At 39.6% G+C, this 18,626-nt stretch overlaps 1 protein-coding gene across 1 annotated transcript in view; it reads right to left on the bottom strand.

The window, feature by feature from the left end:
- Window positions 1-5,958: 5,958 nt before the first annotated feature.
- The window catches only part of PPP2R1B (protein phosphatase 2 scaffold subunit Abeta), a 44,284-nt gene continuing 31,616 nt past the window's right edge, over window positions 5,959-18,626 (bottom strand). Inside the window, exons 9-15 of the mRNA XM_063436805.1 lie at window positions 17,257-17,391; window positions 15,574-15,747; window positions 13,128-13,188; window positions 11,954-12,108; window positions 10,549-10,691; window positions 9,630-9,721; window positions 5,959-8,128 (exon numbers count right to left, since the gene is read on the bottom strand). Coding sequence (XP_063292875.1) covers window positions 8,112-8,128; window positions 9,630-9,721; window positions 10,549-10,691; window positions 11,954-12,108; window positions 13,128-13,188; window positions 15,574-15,747; window positions 17,257-17,391 — 777 coding nt within the window. The 3' untranslated portion in view covers window positions 5,959-8,111. The remainder of the gene's footprint in view (window positions 8,129-9,629; window positions 9,722-10,548; window positions 10,692-11,953; window positions 12,109-13,127; window positions 13,189-15,573; window positions 15,748-17,256; window positions 17,392-18,626) is intronic.

The following is an 18,626-nucleotide window of genomic DNA, read 5'->3' on the forward strand; positions in this document are numbered from 1 at the left end:
AAAACCTCTACCTCAGCATTACCATTGCATTGTGCCAGCTAGTTCCAATGGTTTCCATGGTGATTGTCTTACGTTTAGTACATTAGACAACTTTTTAGAACAGAACACTTCTCATACATAGATGCATACTAGACTTGTGCATTAGTGCGTTTCAGATAGCATGAACAAATCAAATTCCCTTTAATCTACGCCTGAACAAATTGATCCATCCGGGATTTATCTGTGGATTCTTAATCAATGAATAAGACTCTACAAGTAAATCTCAGAAGGATCAATTCACAATTCAGCACTTGAATCAAAGGAATGAGATTTGCTCATACCATCTGCAATGTATTTGTGCACAAGTCTAATACACACCTCCCAACACTACAAATGAACAAAGAGGGACCCTTTAAAGGGACACTATAATCTCCAAAACAACGTTAGCCTAATGAAGCTATTTGTGTGTATAGATCATGACTCTGAAATTTCACTGATCAATTCTCTGCCATTTGGGAGTTAAATCACTTTTGTTTCTGTTTATGCAGCCATAGCCACACCTCCCCTGGCTGTGACTGACACAGTCTGCATGACAACACGATGGTTTCACTTTCAATCAGGTGTAACTTAATTTAGAAGTTTTTATCTCCTACTCTGTAAATTGACCTTTAACCCCTTAGTGACCAGACTGTTTTTCAATTTTCTTACCGTCAAGGACCAGGGCTGTTTTTACATTTTTGCGCTGTTTGTGTTTAGCTGTAATTTTCCCTCTTACTCATTTACTGCACCCACACATATTATATGCCGTTTTTCTCGCCATTAAATGGTCTTTCTAAAGATTTACATTTAAAATTAAAATAAAATTAACGCAAGTTACATTGTAACACTGATATCTGTCAGGAATCCCTGAATAACCCTTCACATGTATATATTTCTTAAAAGAAGACAACCTAAGGTATTATACTAGGTAAGGTATTAAACATTTTGACTCTTACCATGCAACCATTTTACCACCAATCTATGCCAAATTAAAAAATAAATGGTGATTTTGTTTAACGCACATAGCAATTTAAGAATACATTTACGGAGAACTTAAAGGGTTACGGCCAAAGAACACCCCAATATGTGTTCAGCAACATCTCCTGAGTACAGTGATACCACCCATGTAGAGGTATGTCGGGTTCTCTGGGGGCTAAAAGACCTTATTTGGAGGGTGCGCATTCCAGTTTTCCCAACTTGGAATTTTCACAGCTGGTCATCATGCACCCATGTCCTATTTGGGACATTTTTGAAGCCGGCCAATGGAATTTACCCCCCATCAAACCATATTTCAAATGGTGGTATTTTAACACTTTCCATGCACTAATTCTAACACCAGTCTTTGTCAAACTTTTGGGTAATCACTTTTTTGTTTTATTTTTCTCTTACAGTGTACTTTAGGCATGGATTTTAAGTTCCGGTTATGTGTTACTGACAAAGAACACCCCAATAAGTGTTCAGCATCTCCTGAGTACATTAGTGCCCCCAATGTACAGGTTTTATGGGTTTTTGCAAACTTACAGGAGTCAAATCTAGGGCTTTTCCCTTTTCAATGTTTGCACACTGAAATTTGCCAGGTTGGTTTGCTGGGCCTATGTTGCCTCTGAGACCGTATAGCAGTCCAGGAAAGAAATTTAACCCCATCATGGCATACCATTTGTAAAAGTAGACAACCCAAAATGGGGTATGTCCAGACTTTTGTAGTAGCCACTTAGCCACAAACGCTTGCCAAAGTTAGCGTTCATATTTGATTTTTGCATTTCTTTTTACACAAAAACTGCACTTTTACTGGTGATTTCCTTGTCGTGATAAGTTTTACTGTTTTAAACACTCATATTTATGTTCAGCAAATTCTCCCGAGTATAATAATACCCCCCGTGTACAGGTTTTATGGTGTTTTGGAAAGTTACAGGGTCAATATAGGGTTTGCCCAATTCAGTTTGCCAGATTGGTTTGCTGGGTCCGTGTTGCCTTGGAGACCACATGGTGGCCCAGGAATGTGAAATAACCCCGTCATGGCATACCATTTTCAAATATAGACAACCCAGGGTATTCAAAATTGGTTATTTCCAGTCTTTTGTAGTAGCCACTTAGTCACAAACTGTCACGTATTCATCCGCACATAAAAATGTGGTTAATTTCATTTACTGTCCTGACAGGAAAAGTTGTCCCCAGCAGCAATCATGCACAGGGAAACCTGGTAATTGCATTTGGGGTCAAAGGCCAGTTACAGCCAATCGGATCCACAGGAGGGGTATTTAAACACAGCTCTCCTCTTGCTTATTGCCCTGTCATGGTTAATGCCTATGGTTATCAAAGAGTGTGTTCCTGATCTTTGTGTATTTGACTTCCCTGATATCCTTGACTTTTGAGTTTCCCTCATCTTTGTGTCTGATTCGGTGTCCCTGACCCGGCAAGTATTTTGACTATTCTTGAAGACGTTAAGTCCGGCCATTCTAAGTCCTAGGTGTGACAGTACTGCATGCTGGATCAACTGGTAATCCTGACACAAACGCTGGACAAAGTTAGCGTGCGTGCGTGCGTATATATATTATAATTAAAGCATTTAATATTATACATAAGATTTCATTAAGTGTATTTTGAGGTATATATCTCAAAGTACACTTATAATGAATTCACATATGCATTATATATGTATAATATAAAATAATTAAAGCATTTTATATTTATATATTTACTTTTTAGCAGCCTGGGGGACTGTCTGACAGCTCAGTCCCCCTACTGGCAGCTCCTAGACTCCTATTGCGGCAATGTAATAATGGTTGGAATAAAAAAAAATATATATATATATATATAATTTTTTTAAAATTAGTTTATTTTTACAATCTATACATACACACGCATGTGTATTTTTTACTAATATATATAAATAAATTTAAAAAACAAAAAAACACACAGTATGGCGTTATTTATATATATATATATATATATATATATATTTTTCAGCGCATGCCCCCCTGCCCAGTGACCGTTACTGAGCTAGGTTTCAATGCCTGCTCCCAGCACTGGCTATAGATATCCCCCTCATGCTGTAATCACACAGTACAGAGTGGTCACAGAGCGCAATGTGCGGTGAGAGCTAGGAAATCCATCTGCTGCTGTCAGCAGAGGGAATCCCTAATGCTTTAGTGAAAACATTTAAAAAAAAATATTTTATTCAGATCGTATTATGTATAAATAAAGATTATCAATATATCATATGGGAGCATTTATACAGAAAGTGTGAAATTGTGGTAGAATGAAGGCATGGTGCCAAAAAGGCCTGGTCACACATGCTCAACCAGTATAAATTCCCCAAAAAGAATTAAAAACATTAAATTGTTGATAGTTCCCAAATGATTCCTCTCCTGCAACTATCATTTATAAAAAAAAAAAAAAAAAACCTACTAAGTTTTTGGTAGAATACTAGTCTACCAAAATACTTCCCTAATACTAGTTACCTTTTGTGCCCCCATACCTCACTCCCTCTAGCATGTAAGCTCATTGAGCAGTGTCCTCAACCCCTCTGTTCCTGTGTGTCCAACTTGTCTGGTTACAACTACATGTCAGTTCGTGCACCCATTGTACAGCCCTACTGAATTTGATGGCGCTATACAATGTTAAAAATAACTAAAATCAAAAGAGCAATCCTCAAGAAAAAAAAATTACAATTTAAGTAGAGGAATTGGAGTTATTCTTTTGATTGGATTTTTAATGTTATAGTTTATTAAATAAATGTGCTGTGAACACATTTCATCTACATAAAATAAGGTTCTCTAGATTGTAAGTACACGAAAAAATATTGTTTCAGAGTTGACAACGTTCACAGAAAAACAAGAGGGAAAAATAGAAATGTCAAAATGCTGGGCTGGCCACGGAGTTCACAGAGCGGCCGGGCTGGCCACGGAGTTCACAGAGCGGCCGGGCTGGCCACGGAGTTCACAGAGCGGCCGGGCTGGCCACGGAGTTCACAGAGCGGCCGGGCTGGCCACGGAGTTCACAGAGCGGCCGGGCTGGCCACGGAGTTCACAGAGCGGCCGGGCTGGCCACGGAGTTCACAGAGCGGCCGGGCTGGCCACGGAGTTCACAGAGCGGCCGGGCTGGCCACGGAGTTCACAGAGCGGCCGGGCTGGCCACGGAGTTCACAGAGCGGCCGGGCTGGCCACGGAGTTCACAGAGCGGCCGGGCTGGCCACGGAGTTCACAGAGCGGCCGGGCTGGCCACGGAGTTCACAGAGCGGCCGGGCTGGCCACGGAGTTCACAGAGCGGCCGGGCTGGCCACGGAGTTCACAGAGCGGCTGGGCTGGTACCATGAATACTGCTGTACAACCGCACTGCACAGCTATACTTGGGGTCCTAAGTATAGAACCAAAAGCTTTCATTTAGAACACTGATTTTAGCTATATTTTGGCCTGAAAACAGCCATCGTCCCCCCTATACCGCAATGCATGGTTTACTAAATAAAATGCAATATGTAGATTAAAAGATTTCTTTAAAGGGACACTATAGTCACCAGAACAACTATAGTTTAAAGGAACACTATAGTCACCTAAATTACTTTAGCTAAATAAAGCAGTTTTAGTGTATAGATCATTCCCCTGCAATTTCACTGCTCAATTCACTGTCATTTAGGAGTTAAATCACTTTGTTTCTGTTTATGCAGCCCTAGTCACACCTCCCCTGGCTATGATTGACAGAGCCTGTATGAAAAAAAAAACAAAAAAAACTGGTTTCACTTTCAAAAAGATGTAATTTACCTTAATAATTGTATCTCTCTCTAAATTCAACTTTAATCACATACAGGAGGCTCTTGCAAGCTATTAAAGCAAGCTATTAACATAGCAGGGGATAAGAAAATCTTAATTAAACAAAACTTGCAATAAAGAAAGCCTAAATAGGGCTCTCTTTACAGGAAGTGTTTATGGAAGGCTGTGCAAGTCACATGCAGGGAGGTGTGACTAGGGTTCATAAACAAAGGGATTTAACTCCTAAATGGCAGAGGATTGAGCAGTGAGGCTGCAGGGGCATGTTCTATACACCAAAACTGCTTCATTAAGCTAAAGTTGTTCAAGTGACTATAGTGTCCCTTTAATGTAGTGGTTCCGGTGTCTATAACCTGTCCCTGCAGGCATTTTAATGTAAAGGCAGTGTTTACATTGCTGCTTAGGGACATCTCTAGGTGCAGATACTCAGCCACTAGAGGTTCTTTCTGGGTCAGTACTGAAATGGAGACGTTGAACGTTTCTCATGGAGATGCATTGACTCAATGAGGAGCTGCTGATTGGCGCAGAGTGGCGTTTTGCCGTGCATGCGCAATAGCCTCCCAATGTGTTGCAAAATTGATGTTCTCAGCCAAGAAAGTGGAGCATGGGTGGAGCCTGCTGCAACAAGACCCACACGGGACTGGAAAATTACATGTAAACCACCACTTAACCTCTATAGTGTCAGAAATACACGTTTGTATTCCTGATACTATACCGCTTCTTTAAAGAAATATGGTTGCTTAACAAGAGAAAAGCATCTTAGCCAATCTACCAAAAAACTAGTAATATGGAAATAAAAAAAAATAAAAAAATAAAAAGTGGTCCTTTATCACATGATATGAATACCATACTGTCCCTTTACACTGATATCAGCTATTTGGTGTTTAGAGACAGACATTACGGTGAGTGTATTAAGGCGTTATATATTAGCAAGAAAACCGCAGCTGGTATGTTCATGCATCAAGTGTACAATGCAGTCCCCTCTACTGGGCTCACTTATAAAAATAAGCGTGTGGGGTAAACCTCTAAAAGGGGGAAAGCCTTGTCAATGGGGAATGCTCCGCTGCAGAAATGTAAACCTTAAATGATATCTAAAAAACAAAACTAAATTACTTCTAGAAACCTCAAGACATCCCAACACCAAAGTCACATAGTACAAACAAAATAAAACATACCAGCGAGTTGAATAATGTTTTATTTCCTTTTTCATCAAGCACATACATGACAATTTCTACAGTCAATATTGAGTTAACCTTCAAGGAATGTCCCAAAGTAAAAGAACCTCAGTTTTGTTTTGTAATTTAGTGACAGCTTTGTTCCGACATTTCAAGTGCAGAGGGGAAGTACATACTTTGCAAAACAAATGCAACTTTTGTCCAGGCATCAGGTGCAAAGCAGACCAGCTAGCTAATGTATATAGAGATAAAATGCTGTGTTCTCCGCCAAGGAGATCGGAAACTAAATTGTGACCCGAAAACACACTGCTAAGCAGTCGGCAGGTGTTAACCCTGATCATGCCATACATGCAAAACAAGCATGAAAATCATTGTTCATTAACTATTTAACTTCAGCCAACAGTAAAACAGTTATACTAGACAGACTTCAAGGGCCTCTCCTATGGCATGGGATATGGCGGCAACAAATAAAAGATTGAATATTAAAATGCACATCGTTTGCAACACGTTAAGTAAAGTCACAACATTTTTTATGTTTAATGCAAAACAATTTCCCAGTGAAATCATTGTTGCTTTCCGAAGAACTAGGTTCTAGTAAGTTAACCATTTACGGCTGGAAACCTTAGAACATAAAAAGGCTTCTTTTCAGGACGGCATTAAGTTCGATAAGTTCAGACTTTACATACACATTTTAACCCACCTTAGTTAAGTCCCACCTCCTGCTTCTCTATAGAATATGGCAAGAATAGGCAACCTTCGGCACTCCAGATATCATGGACTACATTTCCCATAATGCTCAAAGCATCAGGGGAGAGGTTACAATTTAATCTGATAAAGGAATTAAGTGGTGGTTAATTAATTTGTAAATTTCCTTAACTGAGCCACCAAACGGTTCCCTCTATTTTACAGCAGTATGATCCTCCATAAATGACCATATTTACAGGAAAACTGATCTGTTTTATGTCAAGTTTATTAATATATCTAGTTAAAATGCATTAATGACAATGTAAAACTAATTCAACCGGTGAGTTAAAGAACACTCTTCTTGTGTTTAAAGGTTTATCCATGTCTTTTTTGCCTACTTCCTGTGCCAGCTCACATTTACTCTATTATCTTGCGGACATGACGTATTGTCTGTTTCAGCAGGCACAAGTGCAACGATATCAATGACGCATGAAAAGGGATTTTGCACTTAGGGGACACTAATGACAACTAAGGCCACCTCATCTCAAAAAAGTGGTCTTGGTGCAGTGCCCTTGTCTACTCAAGCCTGCAATGTAAAACATTGCTGCTTTTCCTTGACAGTCACCTGGCTGCTTCCTCTGCTATAACCGTGTAAAACTTGGTTATAGATCAAATGGTGCTCATTTGATTGGCACAGCACCGCGTTTTGCCACTAATGCACTCTAGCCTCCCAATGGGATAGCATTGGATTGGCTGAGATCTTCAACACTGATTATCTCAGCCAAATAGTAAAAATGGCAGCGAGAGCTAAAAGGTAAGGAATACTCACCCTTTCAAACCCTCACACATTGGGGGCAGGAGCACCTAGATAGATGGGACACTATAGTAACTTTTGCTAATCGTGAGATTTCAGTAGTAAATGCCAACTGTCAGTGGAAGGAGGCTGTAGTTATTTGTAGATGTGACATAAAAAGGGGAAGATTTTAAATGCAACACCAGTGTTTAACTTACTGCTTACATGATGTCTATGTTGGTAAGTGATTTAACAAAAATAAAGATTACATTGATGGCGTCTTAAGGTGATATTTTAAGGCAGTTGTTACCAGAATCCACATATTCTAAGTATTGTCTGATTTTATTGTTACTTAAAATATCTTCGGATGCCTAGTTGTTGAACTGACCACCACCAGTAAATACTACTTCCATTAAACTGCACCGAAGTGATTTGGAAATTCATAAATAATGTTAAAAAAAACCAAACAAAAAAAAAAACCATCACATTTAAAAAGAAAAAATAATAACACAATGAAATAAGTCTTTTAGAAGAGGCACATGTGAGGGAATGTGGTCTTCCAACAGTAGTTGCCATTTGTAGAATTGAGGTCTTGAAAGGTTGTTCCGCAGAGTTTCAAAACAATTGTTTTACTACATACTGAACAAACAATGGGGGTGGGGATCACCAGCATCTTCGTTACGCCAATGCAAGAACTGCAAAATAGAGAGCAGGAATTCAGTTAGAATTTCTATTTAAAAAGCACCCAAGAATCCAAATTTTTAAAAATAGGTGTTGAGTAAACATATAAGTTGCAATAGCAGGAAAGGCAAGGACCTTAAAAACACAGTATATAACCACCTTAAGAACCAAGCTTCGGTTTGCGTGTTTTGTACTTGAGGACACAAGCAATTTGGGCATTTTTGCCGTGTGTGTGTGTTCAGCTGATTTTACAGTTAGAACTCTGACAGATGGATTTAATGGTCTTATGTCATTTTGGTGCATTACAGCAAGTTGACTGTTCAAGTAATGTACAAAGGACTACGATTTCTAAAAGCAGAAACTCTAGAGAATCTCAAATGGTCTAGAACAGGGGTAGGCAACCTGCGGCACTAGTGCCATGAACGGCACTCGAGGTGTCTTTCCACGGCACTCAAAGCTGCTAGAGCCAAACAGGCTCTGACCTATCAGGAGTCTCAGTGAAACTTCAGATATCTGCTAATACGAAGAGGTAGTGAAGGACAATCCTCAATTTATGCATTGCAGCACATAGAGGAAGTGATCTCAGATCAGTTCCTCCCAGCACTTGTCAATGGGAACCAACACTGTAGTAGAGCAGCCTGCAGCTTCTGTTGCAGCTCCTGTCTCTGACCGGTACCTGGCCAGCCTGGTCCCCACTGGAACCCAGGGAAGCCACCCACACTGCTAGATATGCACAGACCTGCAGAATAAGCCTCCCCTCATACAAAATAATATGAACAGCCTACACACAAACATAGACACAATCCCCACAAACGCAACACCACTAACAATCCACATACACGCACACAATCCCACATGCAGCCTCTCACATGCAATACCCCAAACAGCCCCCACACACAACCAAACACACAATGTGACATATCCATCCACACACAAAGCAATTACAGTAAATATAACACAAGCAGAATACGGCAGCATACACACCTCAATTTAGAAAAATAGGATCGGCACGCTACGGGACATCACAATCCTATATCGGCACAGTGCTACTAAAAGGTTGCCTACCCCTGGTCTAGAACATGCCTTAACGTACTAGTATTCGTCCTCAGTTTATGGTAAATATTTTTTTATTTTATTTTTACTGGACATTTTGTTAACATGTGGTACTATGATCAAACCTTGCTTACTCGTCTGAGAACAACAATACTCCCAATGTATACATTTACCGCTATCTTGCAAAGTTGCAGTGTCATTAAAAAAAATAAAATTTGACATTACTATTTCTGATTTTACAGACAGTAAAACCACGTCAATGAGGTTAAATGGTTATACTGAAAGCATGTAATAAGCTCAGTGCATCCTCTCTTGGTAACTGTCATATATATTAATTGTTCTTTAATGGAACTCTTTTCTAGACTCCAGGAAAATACTTTCTACCTATTAAATGATTCAGGTCTATATGACGCATTCACAGTAATATAGCATTCGTGATGGATGCCGCCAATTAACTCATACCGGTCAATGCCTCCTGGGCAAAGTATTTCACGTCCATGTCCTCATCCTGCCCAAGCTTCTGCAATACAGGCTTGACCTCAGACTGCAACGTGCTGCAAAACATAAAATACGCCTCTATGAAAAGCACAGATAAAATATACAGATTGTTAACCGTTTACTACCATTCAAGCAGAAACTGCGCAATTACACAGCACGATAATACAGCAGCATGTGGAGGCAGACCAATATTCTGTTAGAAAATATTTAGTGTCACTATGTACCATAACAACTATAGCGGTTGTGTAGTGGTTATGGTTCTACAAGTCTGTGTGTGCGATCCCCTTTTAATCTGCCTATAATTGCCATTCAAGTTGGACAATGTCTCAACATGAGAAACCAGGGAGTGTAGTTTATCTCAACGTGGCTTCAGTAGAGGAGACTAATGGGTACCTGAGAGCCTCTGTATTTGTCAAACCTCTCCAAAACAGTTTCAAAAGAAAACCGACCTCACAGACTGTAGCAACATAACCATTACAACACGCTGCAGACTTTAGAATACTCGGTGTCCTTTAAAATAAAATAATGTGACATTACCAGAAACCTTTAAAGGAACACTAAGTCCAAAACCACTTCATCTTAATTTGGAGCAGAGATGCTGTTTTTCAGACAATGTCTTAAATAAAAATAAAATATATCTTTACTTTTAATGTTCCTTTAAAAAGGTATATTTATATATTCATGCAATTTGGACGTAAACAAAGCAATGCAAATGTTTTGAAAAAAAAAAAAAAAAGGTTAACGGTTTTAATGTCCAACGTCCACGGATATCCCAGACCTACAGCAAAGTTTTGAAAAATAAATATTGGGCAACACTAGATCATTGTTTTGAGAGATTAAGCAAGATAGCTTTTCAACTCTTCCACAATTCTAAATGACTTACTTGCTATCCAGTACTGGTCCTATTCTTTGCAGTGATTTAGCCACATTAAAACGCACATTTGCCACTTGATCAGCTGCCATTTTTAAAACAATTGGAAGCATCAGCTTCGTGGTTATATCTTTCCCACAGGTTTCAGACAAGGCCTGCAAAAAGATGATGTTAAAGACATATTGCACCAAACCATGAGATTGCTAGTTTAACAGAAAGTATTCGCTCAACAAATTTCACATAAATATAGCGCCCTAACTACCATAAATATTGCATAATAGTTTAATATTCATTTAGCATCTGCTCATTTTATCTGAATGAAGTTGTTATGGTGCCATAAGGAAGAATTGGGAGGCTAGTGCGATTGGCTCAGAGCAGCGATTTGCTGCACAATCAGCACCTGCTCATACAGAAACACTGAGTCTAGGCATCTATATAGGGAGCGTTTAAAGTCTTCATGCAGTGTGGAGATTAGGAAAGTTAGTCCTGCAATCCTTGCAGGAACAAATCCAGGAAGCCCCTCTATTGGCTTGCCTGAGTGACAACCACTATAGGTATTCAATGGCAGCAACTTTCTTGGAAAAGGCAGCTTTTACACTGGTGAGCCCACAGGGACAGGCTACATAAACTAGAAGCATTTCATGAAGAAGTAGTTATAGTTCTGATGAGAATAGTTTCCCTTAAAGGGATACTCCAGGCACCCAGACCCCTTCTGCCCATTGGAGTGGTCTGGGTGCCAACTCCCACTACTCTTAACCCTGCAAGTGTAATTATTGCAGTTTTATTTTATGAACTGCAATAATTACCTTGCAGGGTTACCTCCTCCTCTAGTGGCTGTCTACTAGACACTTCCTGGTTTCTAGCGCGCTATGTGAGGACTTCCAGTGTCGCTCATTTCCCCATAGGAAAGCATTGAAGAGCATTTTCAAAGCTTTCCTATGGGGAGCTCTAATGTGCATGCGCGACATTGCCGCTCATGCGCATTAGGTCTCCCCGGCCGGTGGGCGGGGATCAGTCTCGCCTACCGGCCGACGCAATCACAGGGAGGAGCAGTGCGGAGGAAGAAGCAGCGATGTGGGACATAGTCGCTGCCTCAGGTAAGTTACTGAAGGGGTTTTCACCCCTTCAGTAACTGGGGATTGGTGGGTGGGAGGGAGAGGGGACCTGCAGTACCAGGAAAACGGATTGTTTTCCTGGCACTGGAGTTTCCCTTTAAAAGAATCTAACCACATGACATGACAGCAATGATGCAAAATTCCAAGTTCTAGCATGCAGAATTTATTAAAAACCCTGCACTCACGCTGAATAACGAGAGCAGCTTACAACTGAATTCATTTTTTTGTAAACCAGGGAACTCGATTTATGGTCTAAATGAACAAAACAAATAACCATCTATGTAATATGTCCAAATACTCACATTAACACAAAAAAGGGTTGTCATTCTGTGAAGATAGTTGGGATCATTTGCCATGGCCAAAACTTTGGGAACAATTGTATTCTGGGCCCACTCTGCACCAAACTTCTCCACCAACTTCATGAGATTGTTTGTGGCAGCTTCTCGGATGGCATAAACTGACGGAGGAACAGCAGAGAGCAGTCAAAAATCAGATCAATCACATGAAAGGGAGCGTTTTAAACGGCTCCATCAAGAAGACAGCAAGGGAAACACACGTTGATTCATATTCAAATGATTCATATTTACCAAACTGGTTTAGATGGTTATATATTAAGTTACACAACATTATAGATGAATTACTACTAAAATGAAAAGCTATACATTGTTTTATACCCCACCCTTAGATCATGAGGTTTACAAAGCCTAGTGATTACATACACGTGAACACAGACAGTAGAATATGGGATATAATAATCATCATCAACTCGGAAAGCGATAGTCAGCTCTTGCTAAATATGAGATACAGCTACTGATGATATGCTGCTGGACTCCTATCTGCCTGGCTATTATTATGGTATTTATATAGCGCCATCAAATTCTGCAGCGCATTACAATGGGCTATCCCACCAGCTATAGACATAAAAGGAAGGAGTGTCTTGTCTGTTAGGTTTATATTTGCATTAGTGTCACAAACATAAAAAAATGGTACAAAAGCTTACAATCTAAAATTGAAAGTGGAGCCAAAAACGGAGATTGTGATTTTTATGGTGGACAAGATTCACATCAAAGAAATCACTATAGAAGTTGAAAATAATTAGGTTCCATGAAGTTAACTGCAGAAAGAGGTGGGTAGAAGCTGCACATTTGATAAAGGTGTTAGTTGCAACACAGATGTATCATTTAAACGACAGATGTGATATGGAGTAGCTAATAGAAGTTCAATAGAGCAGTTAATCTTAAATTGCAGCTATGCAAGTGTTTTGCATATAATACATAATAGATAGGTGATGCATTAAGGAGTTTTATAAATCGTTTCAGTGACAATGACAGAATTTCCCATGACATTTCTGTACTGCATTGATTGGCATAAAGGGTGATCCTACCTAATGTCTCACTGTTGGCCGTATTTCTGGATTGTTAATGGTAAATTAAATTAACCTGGTGCCATATAATGTACAATATCCTTAGTGCTTACCATGATCAACAAGCCAAGCCATGCACAGAGAATTTAGCTTTTCATCAAAGAATTCCACACCCTGTCAAACGAAAGGGATCAGAGATTAAATATCAGCATGTTCAAGAAGTGACGGAAAAACAAATTATTTCATGTTGCAGAATATTTTGCTTTGATGAATCTACATTTTTTTCAAATAAATGATGAGATTGATTGTATAAGATTGCTGCACACAGACACGTTAATATTTATTATTTTTTTTATTTGAATTCTGGTATGAAATGGGGCTTCAGTTCAATCATATAGTAATAGGAAGATGGCCTCCCCAGCCAAAAAGGGAGTTTGGTTTTCTTTTATTGCAAGTCTGACACTGAATTATATTAAAGGGACACTATAGTCACCAGAACAACTACAGCTTATTGAATTTGTTCTGGTGAGCAGAATCCTTTCCTTCAAGCTTTTTGCTGTAAACACTGTCTTTTCAGAGAAAATGCAGTGTTTACATTACAGCCTAGTGATAACTTCACTGGTCACTCCTCAGATAGCTGCCAGGGGTGCTACCCAGGGCAGTGCTGCACAGTGTGCAGCAATGACATTCAGTGTCTCCACCCTCTGCATGGAGACACTGAACTTTTCTCATAGAGATGCATTGATTCAATGCATTTCTATAAGGATATGCTGATTGGCCGGGGCTGTGTTTGGTTTATGCTGGCTCTGCCACCTTGACAAGATCAGCCAATCAAATGCTTTTGTATGTGAAAGCATTGTGATTGGCTTTTGATCAACACTTCTGATGATGTCAGCCAAGCAGGCAGATCAGGAGCAGAATCAGCAGCAAACGACTGGAATAAAAGTAAGATTTTACTATATTTATGGGGGCCAGGAGGGCTACATGGTGTTTTTAACACTATTGGGTCAGGAATACATGTTTGCAACCCTGACCCAATAGTGTTCCCATAAATATTGTAATAAAATTTAGCCAAGGAAGTTACTCATGGTAAAGAAACAAAAAAAAAAAAAATTATCTGGCAAAATGGAGAGGACAAGCCAATATTTTCCACCTTATTTTGGTATTTAAGGACAGAACCAAAACAAAAACCTTGAATTTGATCTACAGCGTTGTTTCACTGTAAATTAAGGGTTTCCCTTTAAATGAGCCACAAAACGCATTATATATATATTTTTTTTAAAGGACATCAAGGGATTTCATTTAATATCCTATATGTATACCTAATTAGAAATAAAAGGAAAATTAACACATGCAGTGCAAGTAATTAAAAGCAACTCAAAATAGATTAATATATATCAGTCCTGATTGTTAAATACACAATATGTTTAGAATCAAAATAATTTTTGAAAGTTAATGCTAACCCTATACTGACCAACAAGTTTAGGGTAGGGGTACTGCTAGTGTAAGAATAGAATAACCTGTATGCTATTATTACACTAACAGTAACCTTACCCTATCTTTAGCCCTAAAACAGCATTGAACCACACACAGCATCAAGCCTTACCCCAACCATACTCCAACACTAAGTGTTCACTTACCCTACCCTAACCCCACCAACAACCCCAAGGTAACCCACTCCTACATAATATCAATTTTGTTATTGGAAATGGATTTACTGTATTTAACAATAGATGGTAGGATATTGCCACCATCTACTGGACGTTTTTAGAATTACACTTTTAATTCTGGATGAGCCTGGTTCCCAGCCGATTATAATATATAGAAATCTGTGCTGGGCGGCTTGCGAAGTTCAGCATCAGTCCATATCACCATACACAGGCTGGGAGACCCTGGAGGGCCTGCACCTCACAAAAACCACGGAGTGCGATCGCACAGTTGCATTTTTCGTGAAAGGGCTCTGTCCGGCGCCGACTTCCATTGCTGCACAGAGCTCATTGGTCAGTCTGGGTCCACTAAAACTGGCCCCAGCACATTAAGGGCGGCCCAAGATTAGTTGTGTGAGCAGTGATTTAACCCTACTCACATCGCAATCTTTTAACAGGCATTTACATTTGCAAACAGCTCATCTAAAAGTCTGGGGTCTCTAAAAATGGCCACAGCAGACAGAGAAGCCCCACCTGGGGTTCCCTGATGTGAGCAGGGATGTAACCAAATTGCTTTTTTTGCAATGTTGTGGTCTAGGTGCCCACATACCAATGACAAACCAGTTCTTGACTTTAATGTCCTACATAATTGCCATCGGCAGTTTCATAGATTCATAGAGGCATGTCGACACCAAAGGAGATTGACACTCCGTGCAATAAGTCTGTAAGATCCAGATTGTTCTGACACACCAGCACTGGTGTAAAACACTATTACACACGAAGGAAATTGACAGAGAAAATTTAAAAAGCTCGTTTTAATAGTGTATCAACTTTTTGAAATAGTTTTTAAAGGAATACCAGCAAAAGTAGCTTTGCTTTTATACACATTTTCCAATTTAGCAAGTATACTCACCAGCTGGCCAGCAAGGAGTGGCATGTACTCTATGATTGCTAGTCGCACCCGCCATTTTGTATCCTCAGCAAGCTCCACAATGGCTGGAAGGAGAGACTGAGAAAGCTGGCGGATTCCAATCACCTCGTTCACACAGTCCAGGTTCGATATGATGTTCAATCGTACTTCGGGACACTGAGGAAATACGTTACTGGCTTAAAATGATGTATTCATAAAACGCCATTCCTTATTTCAGTTATAAAGCAGTAATATTACACTATAAAGTAGTATTTTGTCACTTCTATTATTTCTACTCGGAATGCAAAATCCAGACCGATATCCAGTTACAAAGATCAAGTCAAGACCATTGATGTTCATTAAAATGAGGTCTTGATCAATTTGATTCCTGACACAGGATGCACTCTTAACCCCTTGAGGACCAAACTTCTGGAATAAAAAGGGAATCATGACATGTCACACATGTCATGTGTCTTTAAGGGGTTAAAGATAAATAGCACTTGCACACAGAGCACCATACTTGATGTCCTCCTAGGTGCACCTTAAAATAAGTTTCCATTGTTTTACCAAGCATAAAAACTTACGGTCCCTGAAAAAAGTGCCGATGGGCTACGACATGCATAGAGTGCATTGATGCAGTGCTCTCCAACCTGCCTGTTCCAGGCATTCATATATTTTATTACTTGGCTGCATGGTTCTCCATGCTGACCTTTTTATTTTCTTGATTCAAGAACTATTTTAGAACAATTAAGGTTGTGCTTAATGTTAAGTGATGAGACAATAATTTATCGCACTGCTTATTAGAGAATTCTAAGATATTGGTAAGACTGCAGCAGGGACCATGCTTAATACCATATTATTTATTGCCCCACAATGATGACACAGACAGATATTTATGTAATTTGCCTCCTATTTCAAAACGTAGATCAAATCTTTTAGTGCATGGTGGGAAATGTCACTGAACAATGTGATGTCCTTTATCTCAGGGCGGCACTAGAACATACATGTCCTGGCCAGCCGGAGACTGATGCAATAACCAGTCTTCATTTATACTAATGATACAGAAAGAGAGAGTGGAAAGTACCATTTCGGGATTCTGGAGACCTTCAGTTTATTAACCATCATCTCGAGAGAACCACAGTTGCATTATTTTTTCTAAATATACATTACGTCATCATGGAACCTATATATATATTCTATATACACAGGACACGTTTTATTCATCCAACACCAACTAGTGAACTGTATTGTTCAAATGATTGCATGTTATGAGACATTCATCATGTCGAGAACAAAGAGTCCAAAATTACCGCACACTGGAAAGCAACGTTCACAGTGTAAGATAATTTTGCACCTGTCGTTCCCAGGCTGCACATTTAAGCTAGTTAATACTAATGATTCATTTCGTGTCCAGCAAGTATTTTCAGCCATTGTAAGCAACCTGGGTAGCTCTAGCGTAAGAAATTGCCTGTAGGAGTGCAATAAGCCAAGTGTACTAGAGCAGCAGTTCACACAAATTGACAAATAATCAGCGTCTGTGAAAGCCAGACCCCAAGCAATGCACATTGAAACCCCTTCACAGACAGAGCAAGTGTGCACAGTGTTATTATAAAGATTTGACATCCACCTAACCATTACAATGTAGGCGACCTGTACAGAACATAGCCGTACAAAAGGAGACATTACCTCATCTTTCAGCTGAGCCAAGAACAGAGGTAGGAGATGTTCAATTGTATTATCTTTGCCTAAAATTGTGGATAATCCCATGATTACAGAGGCCAAAGCAGATTTAACATGCTGGTTGGTGTCCGAAACCAGCTCCTAAAGAGGAGAAAGAAAAAAGCAGAACCATTATATTTGACGAAAAGGAAAATTTAACTGCAATTATGGAGCATAGTTAGACAGAAGGGAAAATGGTGAGGAACAAGAACCTACACTAAAAATAAGTGTTTTCGGTTTCCAAAATCAGATTCCATTTTGATTTAACAAGTGAACATACTTAACACTGGCAATCTATTTAGGGACTCTTTCCTAGTGAGATATCTCAGGACCTGTCAGCACTATACCCTCTGATATTTACAAGGCAACGAGCCTTGGCAGAGCTAGATTGCTCGACCCGCAATGGGTGAGGTTACACAATGTGTCTCTTTACCCCTGGCTCCCTCTCTCGAGGGGTTTTCAAGCCCCACGAAGTCCCGCTTCACATGGTTTTCCATTCTGCTGTCCATGCAATGCATCAATCCCCCTTTCCATTTCCACTAATCCACCTTCCTCCGGAGATTCTCCTGGCTACGTTTTGGATGGTGAAAACAATATATTTGCCATCAATCAGGCTTGGTTGAAAACTCTATCAAGTTGAGGGTCTACCTTGTCGAAGCTTTAATAGAGCAATGGTAAGATATTAGAGCCAATACTCCGCTACTTACAACATACATATTTACTTGCCACTCAAGCAGGTTTCTGGACTGGTACATAGCTCAAACCTACCAACCAGATGCTTGGGTAGCTGAGAGAGAGAGAGAGAGAGAGAGAAAGAGCTCTCTAGTATACCATAACAATGGCCAACAACAGGGAATCTATGGGCTACACAAATTTTGGATTTCTGGAGAACATCTATTCTATCAATGATCTGGCTGGATACATATAGTGTTGGACATTGAGGAATCTACATTCTGTTATACCCTTGACCTATGGAGTGGAGGTGGGGAAGAGGTGGCAAGTTATTAACTTTGGACTGGTTGTGCTTCTTAGGCTTGCTAATGTTTCATAATATTAATTCTACTCATGTTCCTACTTTCACATTTGTTCAATAAATGAGAAGCTTTCTAAGTAAAAGAAGATACACACCTTGAGGAAGGTGTTCTCCACTCATGCTTCTAACATTACATTGCTGAATTGACAGGGGGAACACAACACTTTTAGTTTAAATAACCATATTGGCAGAAAAACAGCTATTCTGGTCACAGATTTGAAAATCCGGTATCATTCCGAATTCCTTCTTTAGTGAATAAATTAAATTAACCAAAATATAAACATTGTATCCAAAAATAAACCCC

Source organism: Pelobates fuscus, chromosome 11 (assembly GCF_036172605.1).
Source record: "Pelobates fuscus isolate aPelFus1 chromosome 11, aPelFus1.pri, whole genome shotgun sequence".
NCBI lineage: Eukaryota > Metazoa > Chordata > Amphibia > Anura > Pelobatidae > Pelobates > Pelobates fuscus.